This window comes from Manacus vitellinus, unplaced genomic scaffold, assembly GCF_001715985.3.
Source record: "Manacus vitellinus isolate BGI_N305 unplaced genomic scaffold, ASM171598v3 scaffold_6_pilon, whole genome shotgun sequence".
Taxonomy (NCBI): domain Eukaryota; kingdom Metazoa; phylum Chordata; class Aves; order Passeriformes; family Pipridae; genus Manacus; species Manacus vitellinus.
The window spans coordinates 6,133,181-6,149,727 of record NW_021940750.1 but is presented as its reverse complement, the minus strand read 5'-3'; the positions used below and the strand labels follow the sequence as shown (position 1 = coordinate 6,149,727).

Here is a 16,547-nt window from a genome sequence, read left to right as displayed (position 1 = left end):
GTATAGAGAAAGGCCTACCCATTATAAAGGTGTGCCATAAACTTACTTCCACCCAGCTGCTGCTTGGCATGTGTAGAGGTTCCTCAGATTATGAGAGCATGCTGCCATTACCTTAGAAAACAATGACAAATGACACCACCTTCACTCAAACATTCCAGCTAACATGCGACAATCTGCACCCCATGGTTGCAGCCTGGCTCACTTTTCCCCATGCTTTAAAATTGTTCAGTGTGTGCCTCTCTGTATCTGACAAATAGATAACTATTGGCAATGTAGAACAAGACTTTTCCCGCCCATTTTTGCTACAACTTCCACAAGGAGATGCAGAAATAAGTGAAAACTCTGCTTATATACTTACCTCAGTGGTAGCATTAGCCAAGATATGTTTGGATAAATCTTGGTATCCTTTTGTTGAAGAGGAGTTGACAGAAATAGTTAATCCATGAGTGAACCTACAGCTGGTGCTACTAGAAGGAAGAGGTGGCTGAATTCTGGTGGTTTCTGCAGGAAACAAAAAAGCCGTAAGGGAATAAAAAAAAATTAAAAGGAAACCCACCACTATTCTGAACTGTACGGACTTCAGTCCTCCATTGGAGCCCCCAGTCCATCTGATCTTAATGAGCTTCTGGTAACATCCCTTGTCTAGACAATCTGTGTATTGGCAATTACACCAAGTTACATCTTGCATTACTCAAGTTTTAACAATTTTTACCACATATAAGAAAATAAAGTAACCTAAGGAAGAATAGGCAACTTAAGTCTTGAGGCTAAAAATAAGAACTTGCATGTACAATTCTATAGTTGTTGCAGCTTTAGCCCCCCTGTGCTTCCTTCCTTCGTTCACAGCATTATCCTCATATTGTCTCAGAACGCTGTACTTTGATGTAACAACATCAAAAGACCAATTTTAGAGGGAACAAATCACCATTTACTTCTTCAATAAATTCTAAGCAAGCTCTGGCTACTGGTTGATGGTATTTTTCTGAAGTCGTGTAATGGTACGGACATCCTCAAAATACCTAGGGTCAAATCAGATTTTGATTTGCATAAATGACAAATGTCATTAGGCTTTGGGATGCAACTCGGACATAAGCAGATGTATGATATACTTACCAAATGTTGAATCCTTCTGAAGTTGCTCTAACATGTAAAGCTGACTGTTTCTAACAGCTGAACGACCTCGTGTGTCTCTTGAAACCAATGTATTTCCAGAAGAAACCTGATTTAAGAAAGAAAGTGCAGAAGTGGGAGTTTTTGGAGTGAACAGAGAAAAATAAATTGTGTTACATAAACAGTGGAATATTAGTAGCAAATCTGCCTTACAAGGTGGGAAGCTTCTCTTTATCATAAGGTAACGCCTTTGCCTTTCCTCTGGTTATGAAATGATACCTTGACTCAGGAAGTTTAGCAAACAAAATGCAAGGAGCTAGCACAGATGCATACTTCAACAGTAGCTTCAGGAAAGTCCATGTTAACACACAGAAACTCTTAAGTCAATGCATGTATCATTGAGGGAGGCACACTGAGAATATCAGATTCTATCAGGTTTATCACAAGAAAAGGCTTGTTGTTTCTAAAATATTTGACAGAGGGTGGCATTACTGACAATAATGACTATTTGATTTTTATCTATGTGTTACAAAAAAACCCCGCAGAAAAATAAAAGTGTCAGTGTCCTTTGCAATTAATGGTAATGCTCCCTGCACCCCATGTCACTCATCTGTGTACTCGTGATGCAAACTTGTCCTGCTCAGTAGCTGTGACAGAATACAAATCATCTCGAAAAAGCTCTCAGTTCCTGCATTATGTCTCTATTGTTGAAGCATCTGGAGACATCTATCTCGCAGACCAGAGGTTTCTCACCTGCCCTTCCTGGCTGCTGAAGTTACTTGCAGTATATGTAGCAGTATTACTGCTATTGTAACCAGATGTTGGGCCAGAGGAGAGGCTGAGGCTGGAGTCTGTACATAAAGTGCTTGTACTTGCAAGAGTCTTCAGCCTCACTTCTTCCTGTAATAGGTATCACAGTATTACAAACAAACCCACACAAAACTTTCTGTCCACAGCAGCTAGTCAAATCAGTGATAACAGCCTGAAAGATAAAAGAGGAGTGACCTAAAGAAGTCCAGTTTCTTTCAAGGAGTGTTGACAAAAACAGTTGCCCTACAGAAAGTATCAAATAAGCAGGCTTGTTTGAAAGACTAGGATTATATAAGCCATAGAGTGAATCACTTTGCAAAACTTGGCAGTCTGGGAAGGTGCAGCTTTTGCTGTTATTCTTCACATACAAGAGTCCAGGCTATTAAACCAATGCTAGGATGCTTCTAAGGGGAAAAGCTTTTTTTTTTTAAAGATCTCTTTTCAGTCCCAGCTTTTGCTCTTTGTTTACTTCTCAATCTCCTGACTTAACTTGCTGGTCAAATGTAGTTGTTAAAGACTGAAGATTTTACCTTACCAATGCAACTACTCAATGCTAGCCCAGAAGACCAAATAAAAATGACATAAAAAGAAAATACCGAGAACTTCAAGATTATTTATGCTTTTGATATAATGTTCACCTTGTGTAACTGAGAAAATATTTGTTCCCTTATACGTCTTTTTTCTTGCTCTGCTCTCTCCCGAAGTTTGTCCCTTGCTCGTGCAATTTCAGTTTTAGTTTCTTCTCGTGCCCTCTGGTAGTCTCGGAGCAAGAGTTCAATGTCTGAAGGATGCTGAATGCTTCTTCTTTTTGGTTCTTGAACTCTGTAAAAATAGGCAAGTAAGGGGAAACATACATAATTACAGGAAATTTTGTCACCCCTACAAAATACCATGAGAAAACCATATTTCACCATGGAACAGGAAAGTTTGCCAGAAAAGCAAGTGAAACCCACCACATGGGCCTCCAAAAAGTTTCCCTTTCTTACTAAAGGCTGAGTGGACATTAGCCTTGGAAAACTACTCAGACTGCAAGTCCAGTTTACCACTGAGATTATTGCAGTGATTTCACTGGTTTCTAAGTCAGCTCTTCATATGATCTAAGGTCAGGGCTTTGGCATATCACATGTGGATTATTATTTTGGAAAAATAACTATCTCCTGACCACAAAGGAAGCAAAAGTTGTTAGGGGATACAGTGGGGAATGAGAAACTGAAATTCTAAATGGTGAAGTGTTGCAGAACTTTTCTGAACTGAAATGAAACTGAATTCTATGTGGCTTTTAAGCTAGTGAAGTAGTAAGAAGACAGATTGGTCTCTAATCAGTCCAGACTGAATACTTGGCTATCCACATCATACACATATAATAAATTAGACACCTGTTACTTAAATAAAACTAGACACAAGACTTAAATTAATTTTATTTTTTTTTTTAATCAGGCACATGTTTTTCCTGAAAACACTTTCTATCCCAAAGGTTAATGTGTTCATATTGAGAAGAATTCTGCCACGGAAGTCTTGGATGTCAGTAACAACCATTAATGTGCACCCATTGTGAACACTGCTAATGAACATTAGGCCAAAAGAGAGGTTACTAATGCCCTACCTGGTATTTTCCACCACATCTCTTCTCAGCTGTTGCAGATATTCTCGGCGTCTGCTAGGGAGATCTAGATCCCTCTGACTTGGATCCAGAGTCTGAAACAGACTCAAATGCTTTTGAGGACTCAGACTTCGGCTTCTTTGGTATCTTTGCAGCCTTTTTTCTCTTTCCTTCCTCAAAGTTTCAATAGCTCTCATGTGTCTGTTAGGGAAACGTGATTACAGTGACAAAATGCACCCTGCAAAGTTATATTTTCTGATTTTATAAAGCACTTAAATATTAGGTAGCTTTGTAATGTAAAAATTTATAAGAATCTAATACCATCTAATACTCCTTTGTCCACATGCTGACAGATGATGCAGAAATTCTAAAACTGCTTTTCTAACAGCAGAAAATGCATGAGAGGGTCTTGGTTACTGTTGGTAATGGCTGAGAGACAAATTGAGGATGGAGATTAATGTGGAAGCTGGTAAATTTTTTGTTGCAACCGTTTCCTAAACTGAATTCTGCAATCAATTGCAAGAATCAAGGACCTTGATTTAAATGATTTATTTTGCATATTTATGGGAGTTTAAAATTTATCTGGTTTATTCATACTGCAGCATTTATTCACAAAAGAATGAATGAGATATCCCCATAAATAGGATGTATCAATTATTTTACATTGCAATAAATCAATGAAATATATTCCCATGATCACCAGGTACACATGAAAACGCTTACAGCTACTAGATATTTTAAGAGTGGAGTGGCACGAGTTTCGAATTACACCTAATCTTATGCTTTTCCCTGTTTTCTTGAAGTAACCCCAAAATTTTGTCTTAAATGCATTACTTAAAGGTTTATAAAATAAGCTTAATACTATATCTCTTCACATATACTTCACTCAGTCTAAGTGATTAAGTGCTCATTACTAAATGCTATTTAAGTTGCATGAAGTGGATTCAAAATACTTAATACAACACTACTTTACCTTTCATAAAGTTGCTGCTTCACTGGAATTGCCACTGTATCATCTGCATTTCCACTCTGAAGGACCCTCAGCAGGGCATCTGTTTCCCCAATGCCATAATTGAGTTTTGCTTCAGTCAGTTCCACTGTGAGGGGGTGCTGATGCAGATCCAGGTGAACGCCAGACATGATCTGGGCACGCTCTCTCTGAAGTCTCTCAATCTCTCTGCTCCTGCTGTCATAAAGCTGGGATTTCCCTTCCATTTCTGTTGGTTGTGTGCTTCTAGTCATCTTTTCTGCCTGACTTTGTAAATCGGTCACACTGCCACTCAAGCTGAGTAACGATGGAGGAGGGCTGCCCTTAACACCACACCAGTTGCTAAATTTATTGTGTATGGGTAAGTCACGAAGACTGTAGCTCCGAGGCCTGTATGGCTTTGCAAAAGTACTATTTTTGTTGAGAGGAATTTCAGTGTCACATTCACTTTCAGTGACAGAACCTGTATTGTCGTCTCGGAAGGAAGTTTGCACATCACTCACATCAGAGAGTGCAGGAGGGCAGCTGTTTTCATTCCTCCAGAAGAAATCATGAAATTGTAGAGAAGATGCTTCTACCACCGGTTCTGAGGATGTGCCAGCACTTGTCTTACTTGAACAAGTGGCACTAATTTTTTGATTAAAAAATAAATCAGCATTTGGAGATGAGTAGTTATGAATCAAAGCAGTATCAGAATTCTCAATGTACTTTTCATGTCCAATTCCAGTTGAAGAACCTCTTCCTCCCCTTGTAACATACATACAACGAAGCGAACGTGCCAGTGAACTGTGGTCTCTGACATCACCTGTTACAACTTCACTGTGGCCCGACACCTCCAACATACTGCTAGAGTGATACAGCCGCTTTGCACAAATGGTAGTGTGGGTGTCAACCATCAGTCTATGCTGTTGCTCCAAGTCTTTTGAATCATCCTGTCCTAAAAGCTCACTGGCTGCTTTCTTACCTGAGAAACTTCCGGATTTCTTTCTTATGCCCTTATGTTCTCCAGAAGCGCTTGAATCACTCTCTGTTTCTGTCTGTGAAAAATTGTCTACGTGAGGGTGCATGCTGGACTGTGGACCTGCCCTCTGCTTTCTCTGGATGTGAAGGGGACTTGAAGCAACACTGGAATATCCAAGACGTTCCTTAATAGGGCAGACAGACTTGCTAAAAGCAGTCTGGCTGTTGGGACTAGCACTAAGAGTAAGAATAGGGGAAGAGGCCCTATCTACTAGCAGGGTATTTTTGTAACAAAATTTTCTTTCTGCTGGAGCCTCTGTTTCATTGACATTTCTTTTATCTTGAGTGTAAGATGTTGGAGAGTAAGAGGTGCTATTAGTAGGGCTGCTAACTAAAGTGCACGAAGAATCATCTTGCCCTGTGCTTGGCAAAGATGATGTGAGAGATGAAACTCTGGCACTAGCAAAAGTATCCTTCTGCTTTGCATTAAACAATGGTTTTTGAAAATGTAAGATAGGAGCAGAGGTTCTGGGTAAAAGAGGCAGATGCATAAAGGAGTCTTCCAAAATGCTGTCAAGACTGTCATGGAAGTCAGGACTGCCCAGACTTTTCGTCCCTGTTTGTTCTTTTGTTCTTTCTTCAAGAGAGAGCACTTCCTCTTTCCTTTCGGGAATCTTTCCTACTGTATCTGCACCAATTTCTTTACAATTGTTTACTGCCTGAGCTGCCCTCAATTCATTTTCCATTTTTGCCTCCACTTGTTTTTCTTCATGTTTACTTTGAGGTTCTTCCAAAATCTCAGTTTGAGTGCCTATGTCTGCTGTAGTCTGAGTACAGCTATCTGATCTAGTAGCCTTTACAGCATCTTCAGTTCCTCTTTGGTTGATTGTGACATTCTGCTCATTATCTATAATACTCTGTTGGGAGAGGTTTCCCAGCAACTCAGAAGTGTTCTGCAGAAGCTGTGATAGATGCATGGACAGGTTCTGCATGCTTGTCCAAGAAGGTTGAAGAAATAAATCTCTGTTTCTTTCCTCTTTTTTTGCAGAAACATCTGTATAGCTTCTCTGATGTCTTCTCTGCCTTTTATACCTTCCTGTAGTTGCTGTTTGTGTTCCCTGCTCACATGTAATCCCTGGTATTTTTTTAGAAGACCTTTCAGCCTCAGAAGGATATAATAGTACAATTTCATCAACCTGCATTGAAGAATTACCAGGTTGTGCAGAAGGATTCTCAAATTCAGCAGTGTTATTTTCTGAATTACTTTCTAGTGTTTCACTGGATATGTTGCTACACTGCTTGGTACTGTCACTCAAATATGCAGATTGAAAGTCTTGTCTGACACTGTCCCATCCTTGAAGACCTTCAATGCTACTTAAAGTGCTTGATAAAACTTTTGCTGTAGCATATGAACTTAGATGAGAATGAAAAGGAGAATTTTGAGAATTCAGTCCATTGTCTGCACTGGAACATCTCATAACTTTATGATTTTCCATATTTGAAGGAATTTGATTGCAAGAGACATCACTTGCACTTCCAAAAACATACTGTTTCCAGCCAATCTTGCATGATCCATCTTGTTGCCATGAGTGAATATATGGGTTGATATCACTTGAACTAAAGTGGATTACATCTTTATTGTCTTGCAAAATTAAATCTGGCTGGTATCCACCTTCTTCACCTTTCCCTTCACTACACTGAGCTACAGAACTACTCTTTGAATGGACATTTACTTCTGCACCCACAGAACTGTGAGCTGTGGGCAGTAAGCATGATGGAGATTGAGTAGTGCAGTCTTTTAAAGACTGGCTGCTTTGGCTTCTTCCTGCAAAATTTTGTAAATTTTTGGGATCACAGTTTGCAAACTTCTTAGTTTGTGCCATTCTTTGCTGAAATCTGGGTTTAAATTTAACCTTTAGAAAGTTCTTTGATTCCTGCTTTGAAAATCTTTCAGTTCCATAAAGATCATCTTCAGTTGGTGATGGAGGCTCTACACTCATATTTAAATCTTGTAGTGATTTAGATGCAGAATATAACAAAGGATCTGCCTTAGATGAAGCTTCCAAAGTATATTCTGTATCAGAGAAAACAGCAATAGCTGGGGCTGATACTCTGTGACTTTGTAAATAAGGTCTGTGTTCACTTTGTTTACAGCTCTTTGTATTCTGTGTGGTAGAATATGATCTTTTGCTCCTAAATTGCACCAATTTAGATTGTTGAGGAGGCAAATCATGGTTTTCTGGTAAAAACTTTATGGAGGTAGTTTCATTACTTATTACCGAAAACTTTGGTCTTTCTGATTTCGCAGTTTTATTCCTGGTTATAGTGTCTCCAGTTGTTGAACAATTGTCTACATCAGCATCATCAGCAGGGCTATCAACACTTGAACCTGTATTACTTTTGCAAAGTAAAATCTCTTTTCTACTCCCTGGATTTGTTCTATTTGGTACGTGTTCTGTCTGTTCACCTGTAGGCACATACCGACAATTATCTTGCAGATCTGCCGGGTTTCTTTCAAATCCCAAGACAGTGTGATACAGGTGCCTGGGATCAGCACTTCTGCTGTCTGTGGGATATGCTGGACTAACTGAACTGCAGGCGTATTCAGGATCCACTTCAACATCTCCTGGATGCAGATTTTCAAACGCTGTAACTTTTGAGCCTATTAATTCATTTGAAGAATTTGAGGATACAGTAGTTTCCTTTTCAGCAGGTTCTCTACTTAATGTTTTTGTTTGCTCTGTCTTTACTGCAAGATGCTCAGCCTCAGTATTTGAATGCAATTCTTCCTCGTTTCTGTTAAGTATATTTCTCATTTGTCCCTCCTTAACAAGAATTGCCCTTTCAGTATCCCAAAAAGGTAACGATGGTAATAAAAGAGGATTATCACTTAATATTTTTTCACTGTGTTCTGTGCAAGCTTCTTGTGTTAGAACCTTATCCCAGTGATGCTGATCAACTTTTGTATCATTGTCAATTTTTTTACGATTACTTCCATATACAGGTTCCACATCCACAGCGGAATTTTTACATGAACTACACTCTGTGTCTGACACTGGACAATGCCTATTTTCTTTTGCAAGAGAAAGTAAAATACTTCTTGAAGCACATACTGGCTCATCAAATACAACAGCCTTATCAGACTGAGTGTCTTGTATTTGAAAAACAGCAAATGGAGAATGTTTCAATATATTTAAATGTGAAATATCATATGTGCCAGTTTCACCATGGCCTATATCTGCAGTTAAAGAAGATTCTGAAAATGCTGCTGAGGATGGGTAATTGACACTTGCAAATGCTTGGGGAAGATCTTTCACAGAGCACATGTCTGCAGAACTGGAGGTCACTTTCTCAGTCAAAAAAGTATCCTGAAGTGAGTCCTCAAGCTGACTAAATATTAGAGATTTTGAGTCCTCAAGTAAACAAGATGTGTTAAAAGCACTGAAGTTCTTGGAGCTTTGAAATGGTGTATCACTTGGAGTTTCTTCTGTTGAGTAGGATGAAAGAGGCTTTGATTCATTAATGCCAGTCTGCCCTTGGCTCTGGAAAGCAAGCAAGCCCGATTCTGATATGGTCACACCAGTAGTGTTACTGCTGTGTTCTGAGTACTCATGAACTATATTTTCTTTTATGTCATTGCAATTCTGGAAATAACCTTGAATAATTTTCTCCTTTTGATTTGTTCCCACTTTTTCAGGGAGTTTATTATTCTGAGCATATGTGACCTCTGCCACTGCAGAATTATTTTCCTTTTCATCTCCTTTTTGAGAAACACCAGAAGAAGTTACAAATACATTTAAATCAGTTGATTCACTTTCAAAGTATTTTGTTTCTTCAGAGGGAATAGCATCATTTTCAGTTTTGTCTCCATTGCTGGCAATCAAACTACCTGCAGGTGATGCTGGACAGTTCAGAAGACCAGGAGAATGTTCAGAAGCACCCAAGCTCCTATTATAATTTAGAAACTCTTTACTATAATGTGAATTTTCCCTTGGAGACTTGTTCAGGCCCTCTGAAAGGGCTGAAGCATTCTCAGAAACAGCATTGCCTGATTGGTCTATGCAGCACTCTTCAGAAGTCTCATGCTCCTGATTTTTTCCAGGCTCGTGCTGATATCCAGTTACACCAGGAAACTTGGCATTTTCAGTTTTACTGTTTGCTGTAGGATAGCTTGTGTTTAAAAATTTCTCCTTCTCATCATGCAGTGATGAACTCCTCGACTGAAGTACTACCTGAGTTGTATTAATATTGTGAAAGATTTTTGGTGTAGAGATTTCTAGTAAAGAATGCATTTTCCCCATCCCTATGTCTTCCATCACTTCTTTCTCTGAAGAAGAAAGCAGGTTTGATTTATCCAAGAGCAGTGAATCAGGCACAATGGTATCCTTTTCCTCCTGAGCTGTATCTTCCCTGGAATTAAGACAGTCATTTAATAGTTTATTAACCATTAAATCCATACTGTGTTCTTCATGAGCATTGTTAACATCCCGAATAATATCTTCAGAAGAATCTAATATTTCCAAGGAAAATGAGTTTCCTTTGGCTGTTTGCTGAAGTACAACAGTTTCAGGCTCAGGACCACCTGCACTGTAGGAAGTGAAAGAGCTGCTCTCATTGACATGTTGTACAGATATGGCATAATCAGCTGCATTTTTAACTACAAACGATTCTTCCTCCTGCCTCTCCTGTGTGGTCGTGATTTGTGAAAAAGCTACACTCTTACTTTGCATTTTATCTGGAAGATGTTTGTCTTCTCCCATTTTGTTGCCTGTAACAGATGTATGGACACCGACTTCACTCTCCATTAATGTTTCATAGTAAGGCAGAACAGCTCCAGTTCCAAGACTGCTGCTAGATGATTTTGTATGTCCTTTTGATGCAGTGGGAACATCTTGAACAAGATGGGAATCATCACTTCCTCCAAGATATAAAAAGTGATTTACAGACTGGCAGGGGGAGTCTTGAAGTTCTTGGGTTTTTCCTGTAGACATCAGTGTTGCTGATGGATTTTGTTGCTTGCTGATGTCTTCGTTCTTTCTAGAAAAGCTGGTAGAAACCCACTGGCTTTCTCTTAAGATTTCATTTAATCTGCTGTCATCATGTGTCTTTTGGTAGTTATCTTTGTTTTCAGGGAATAGTTCATCTGGGTTTTGTAAAAAGATCAGTTCTACCTCCTCTGTGTTTTCTACAAACATCTGCTTTTTTTTGTCCGATTTGGCCATTTGTACTAGCTTCTCCAAAAGCACGTTCTCCTCCTCAACTCTAGAGCCTACTGGATCCAGTTCACAAATATCAGGTCTTTTTCTAACAATACCTACATTCAGGTTTTCTGAAGTGCTGTGCTCAGGAGATCGCATAGCACAACTCGTATACATATGTCTGTCGAGACTTGTAGATTTTTGTTCAATTCTATATTGGTTGTTACCAGCACTATCATCAACTGAATATTCACATGAATCAACTACATTTCCTGTCTCAGGACATGTTACTCCTGTAACAGAGTCTGCTGAGTCACCATCTTCGCTCATTTCAGTAGGATCATGGTATCTTGAATCATTCTCTAACAGTATATTCTGTTCTAGTTCTGAAGCTGTCAGGTATCTTTCAGGGATCTTAAACTGATTTAAACTTTCCTCTTTGTCATCTCTGTCACAATATATCTGATGCAAAGCTGGAAACTGTTGAGCAAATAAAACATTTTCATCTGTGCATATGTCTTCTTGCCTTGTAATAACCAGCTCCTTGGTGTATGTCACAGTAATTTCTTTTTCACTCCCAGTCATTTCACATTCGTCAACTTTGTCTTCCTGGGGCAAACAGTTTGGTACACAATACTCAATTGAATTGTTAGAACTTATTTGTTCTTCATTTTCAAGTTTTTCTAAAATATTTGCTTGCCTCTTTGTGATTAGTACAGTTGCAGCTACATTTTCTGTTGTTCTATCTGTCTGTACAAGCCCCTCGCAAGTATCAAGGAACCCTGAAATATTCTGAGCAGTATCTGTTGTGTGGGAACAGGCAGCTGAAGGAGTGGTTTTGGGAGCAACAGAAAACTCTGGTGAATAAATACCTATTTCTGTTTTCTCACTTTTTTCTCTTTGGCAAAGGCTGTTTGGTTCAAGTTGGCTGCCAGAATGCAGGAGTGCTTTTGATTCCTGAGTATGTTCTACCTCAGTGCTGTCTTCCTGCAGTTCATCTTTGTCCACTTCTTCATGCATCAGGCACAGAGTTGTATTAAACTCACACTGAACTTCACAAGCTACAATATTAGTAGGTTTCTTTGGATTCTGAGATACACTGATGTCTTTAAAGTCCTTTCCACTGCTGTCTTCAGTTACACTTCGGACTTTGGCTTCTGGATTGTCAGGTAAACTTTCAATCTGTCTGGGTTTAATTTCCAATATATTTTTTTCTAAGTTGATTGCACTACTGGTTAATTGGTTAATTATTTCTGCATCACTGTTTTCCTCTGTATTCTGATAAGGAGCTATGGTTTCTTCTGGATCAGTTTCTAAGTTTCTTAAAAATTTGGATTCTTTATTTATATATGAACTCTCCTCTTGAGAAACGGTAGCTGATGCATTTGTGTTGCATTCAAATACCCTTTCCAACTCTGAATTTACATCATCTTCAACAAGAAAGATGTCCTCTGGGCAATCATTTTCAAAAAAGGCTTCTTTCTCTTTTCTTGATTCCAGTAAAGATTTGTTCTGTGTTTCTGTTTCCAAGAGAATGGTGGCATCAAATTCCACAGAAATGTCGGTTGTCTTATGTGTACTGCTTTTCTGCCCGGTTGATTTTGAAGAGCATGTTGTGCAAAGGCAGCCAGAACATACGTCAGAGCAACTTTCTGTGGCATTGACTTCCACAGTAAGACTAGATGTAGCATTACAATCTCCTTTCACCATTGTGACTTGCTCCAATAGTTTATCATAATTTTCAGTCTCAGATGCACTTTGAAAAAGACTAGCTTTCGCTGAAGTTTTGTAAAATATGCTTGAATTAGATTCTGGGAGAAAATCATTTGTAGTCTCACAAATAGCAGCAGGAAAGGACTTGGTGTCTTTCCCATTTACATTCACTATGAAATAACTTACTTCATTTACCACTAAGTTTTCGTATTTGGATGAAAATTCTTTCTCAACTACAGCCTGAGAATTCAAGGCATTGTGTTTTTTGCTTTCACTGCTTTCTTCTCTTATATTATCAGTGCATAATGTAGACTTTTCTGAAATTTGCTGGGATAAGCAACTTGCCTGACTGTCTGCTAGAGCACACTCGTGGGAGTAATCCTTTGAAACAGGTTTGTGTTTGAATTCATAATGATTCAGTGAAGACAAGTCTTCATCCTTGGATTCGTATTCTTTGTGACCTATGAATGAAGGCACCTCTGGCACAACCTCTGTCAAACTATCTGTGCTTGTTTCCATACAGATTATCTCTTTTTCAGACATCTCTACTGGTGTTGCAGATTGGCTGTAACTTGCACTGGCAGCAACAGCTAAAGGGTGACATCGATATGTTGTCTCCTGTGAGGAAAAATCTGTCTCTGTTGTTATGTCTTCTGCAGATATTTGTTCATAATCTGTTTCTTGCATTGTTTCCAAATTACTCTCCCCGGACCTGAGGAGACATTCTGTAACAGTTGATTCTGCTCCATGTCCAGCCAGTGTCTGAAACTTAGAGTTGCTTACTAGAGAGCAGTTCTTATTTGCTAAGTCATTGAGAAAGAAACCTTCATCACAACATGTTGGTATTTTTTGTAGTGGTAAAAGCTGCCCATGGTTTCCAAATTGGATGTGTTTTACTGCAGATGTCTGTGTTGAAGTCATATTATGAGCAAGTCCCATAGAAGATTCAGCAGCAGATGCACTGACAGATGCACTTCCCCTGCCTGAATCTGTCACACTTGATTTTGCCATCAAGTTATTATAGTCATTGTCAAGCTCATCTTTTGAAAAAGTTCTCAAGAAATCATCTTCTAAATCTGCATCTAAACAGACATTCCTCTGCTCCACAGTTTGCACAGGCAACACGGAGACAAAAGGTGTTTTTTGCAGAGTGTGATCTTTTGGCAGCTCTGGATGAGTTGTGGGGAGAGAATCCTCCTCTTTCCTAGATACCAGTGACAAGCAGTCTGCAGTGGAGCTGCTTTCCAAGCAGCTGAATGTTTGTGTACATTCAGTGGTAGACCTGTAAGTAGATAATTCATCCAGTTGTTCTTGTTCAGGATGACATGACCTTGAATGTTTAAAATAATCATGTTTTGCTGAAGTAGGAACAAAAGAAGAACTTGGTCCTACTGAGCTAACAAATGAGGACATAACATTTTGAGATTCCAAGGATGAATTTTTGTTAGAGTTTGTCCATTCCTTAAGAATCTTATTTAATGATCCACTCTCAGAAACTCTGCTTGCAGTTGTTGTTTCAGGTAAAGGTACTTCTGATGTGTCAGAGGAGAAAACTGGGTTTATTTCATTTACACGATGTGATAAGTGAGTAATGCTGTGAATCTGCTTAGAGCCAGAAACAAAAGAAACTTCAGCAGCTGACTGCTTTAGATCATCTTTCTTCAGCCAAAGGTCTGGTTTGCTCAAAGAACACAGATGAGCTTTCTGAAATTCCAAGTTTTCATGGGAAGAAGGTGCTGTTATTCTGGGGCTGCTGATGTCAACCTTTGTGTCACAGGAAGGCCAAGCATCATTAGTAAGCAAAGGATTTTCACTTGCATAATACAGTCTTTTATCAAGACACCTTTCTTGTTCTACAAAGGAGACTTTTGTCCCCTTCAGCAACTGCTCGCAAGCATTACTGAAAGCAGGCTGTGGCTTGGTGTCCAAATAAAAGGAACTGCTCAGCTTCAGATCGTAACTTGTTCCTTCTGTATCTCTGTTGCAGGCCTTGGACTCGTGGTCTTCTTCAATCTGTATAGCTGGTAATCTAGGAGTTTGTAACTTCCAGAAAATCTCTGTTGGCACTTCATCAGATGAATCCGATTTGGATTCTTCTACCAGATCTTCTGCTGGCATCTCTTCTCCATCAGCTAAGCTATCCAGAGAAAAGCTTCTTTCAGCCTTTTCCAGGTTCCTACGAGATGCATATGATGTCACAAAAGATGAAATATGGTGCTCAGTTCTGCTTTTGTAAAGCTTAGCTGGCTCATGATGGATCTTTAACTTGTGAAATTGGCTTGCATTTTGTTTTTTTGCTTTATTTTCCTTTTCTACCAGAGAGTCTTGTGACATTTGACTGTCATCACTCTCAGAATCTTCTGGGTTGGCAGGACATTTATTTCTGTCAAAATCTTCTTGTTTCAGTTTCTCTGGGAAAGCTTTTGCATAAGTGCAGGAGAGAGAATCTACAGAATAGGAACTGTCAGTATCAGAAATCTCATTTTCGTCATCCTCTTGCCAGTTCCCCAGCACATCTGTGGCTGTTTTGGACACTCCAGCACTTAGCTTCTCAGCACTGTGCCACTTTTTTTCAACATAAGAGAGTGGTGCCTGTGAGTTCACCTTAGTGAGATTTCCTACTGATGTGGCTGCCATCAGAAATTCTTTCTGTTCCACTGGTGATTTCTCATGACTTGGCAAGGCTGAATTTGGCTCTGTCCTCCAGTTCATGACAGTTTGGTTTAGATGCACCGATGGGTTTCCATACACAATTTTCTTCATTTGTTTAGGAAAGTTTTCTGGAGAAGACCTGTGGCCTTTTCCATTGATATCCATTCTAATCTTTTTATTGGATACCTGAGCTCTATTTTGTGCTAGATTGCTACTTGCAGGCTGACTTAAATCTCCTAGCACCTTTGATTTTGTCATTCTTGTCCCTGTAATAAAGGTTTTAGGCTCATCTTTCTCCTTAAAAAGATGAGGAGAGGAGTCTTTAGAGGTCTGGTTTTGAGATCCAGCTTGCCCTGGATTGTCATCCAACTTTGCAATTTTTTGATAATTTTTATTGATACAAGCCATGATAGCTGAATCATTAGAGTCTTTTTCTGCTACTTTTTTATTTCCAATTGAAGATGGTTTTTGTTTTTCAGTTAGCTGCCTCTGCACCGAAAAGGAGATCCCCTTGTCATCATTAAGGTTGTCACTCTCAGAAATGTCTTCACGACTTCTGTAAAGGTATTCTACAGGTGACAACCTCCCCGTTGTACTGCCTTCACAGTATTGATCAATATTTGGTGAGGTAGATAACTTTGAGAGAGACTCCCTCTTCAGCAAACAGCTGTGGAAATAAAGAAGAAATAAAATCCAATCCATGCTTGAATAATGTATTTAACAACATTTCCACCTCAGTAATGTCTTGTAGTTAAGAGTAACAATTCACGAAGCAACAATCTTAATGCCTTTCAAAAGCAAATTCTAGCAGGGAATAAAAAAAAAATTAAATTCTGTCAGTAGCTATACAATCCCCTTGCTATCCTGAATATGCTCTGCATGCAAAGGAATAGCTCAATGCTATGTGGTATAGCTTGGTATTGAGTCTCTGTAGGCTCAAATAGCTGCAAACATTAATTAAACATAAAGGATAGTTCTAAGTCACAGAAATCCACCTGGCAGAGTTTAGTATTTCTTGCTGTAGAAACAGCAAAGGACCATGCTGTGATAAACACTCTAGCACCACAACTTTTTAGCATTGCATAGAGATCTTTAGTTAGCTTGAGAAAGGCTGGCCAGTGTAAAAGCCCAATCCATAATCATCCCAAAGATACCAATATTCTGAAGGAAGAGTTTGATCTGAATCAAGATAAAATGATGCAGAAATTAGTATTTTCCAACAGCCTGAGCAAAGCAATAACAAGAGTTAAGCCTGTTCTGGAATGCATTCCCAAAGAGGTAAAAAGTGCAGAAAGGCTTGAGAGAGGAATGTAAAAAACATTGAGAAAGATGTGTTAAAGGCGTAAGTAGGGAATGCACAGTACAAACCCAATGGAAAACGACAAACTGCTCCAGTGGGATGTACAGTATAGTAGGTTCACTGATATTTCAGGTTTTGGGATTGTTTCAATACATTGAAAGGCATTTGGGATTATAGATGGCCACTGAAAATACCTTGAATTTACATTACTTTTGA

At 39.0% G+C, this 16,547-nt stretch overlaps 1 protein-coding gene across 1 annotated transcript in view; it reads right to left on the bottom strand.

The window, feature by feature from the left end:
• Positions 1-16,547, bottom strand: part of STARD9 (StAR related lipid transfer domain containing 9) — a gene marked incomplete at its 5' end in the record, with an annotated part of 100,688 nt that overhangs the window by 4,878 nt on the left and 79,263 nt on the right. Inside the window, 7 exons of the mRNA XM_018082804.3 lie at positions 47-111; positions 359-501; positions 1,114-1,219; positions 1,864-2,010; positions 2,559-2,742; positions 3,524-3,721; positions 4,494-15,698. Coding sequence (XP_017938293.2) covers positions 47-111; positions 359-501; positions 1,114-1,219; positions 1,864-2,010; positions 2,559-2,742; positions 3,524-3,721; positions 4,494-15,698 — 12,048 coding nt within the window. The remainder of the gene's footprint in view (positions 1-46; positions 112-358; positions 502-1,113; positions 1,220-1,863; positions 2,011-2,558; positions 2,743-3,523; positions 3,722-4,493; positions 15,699-16,547) is intronic.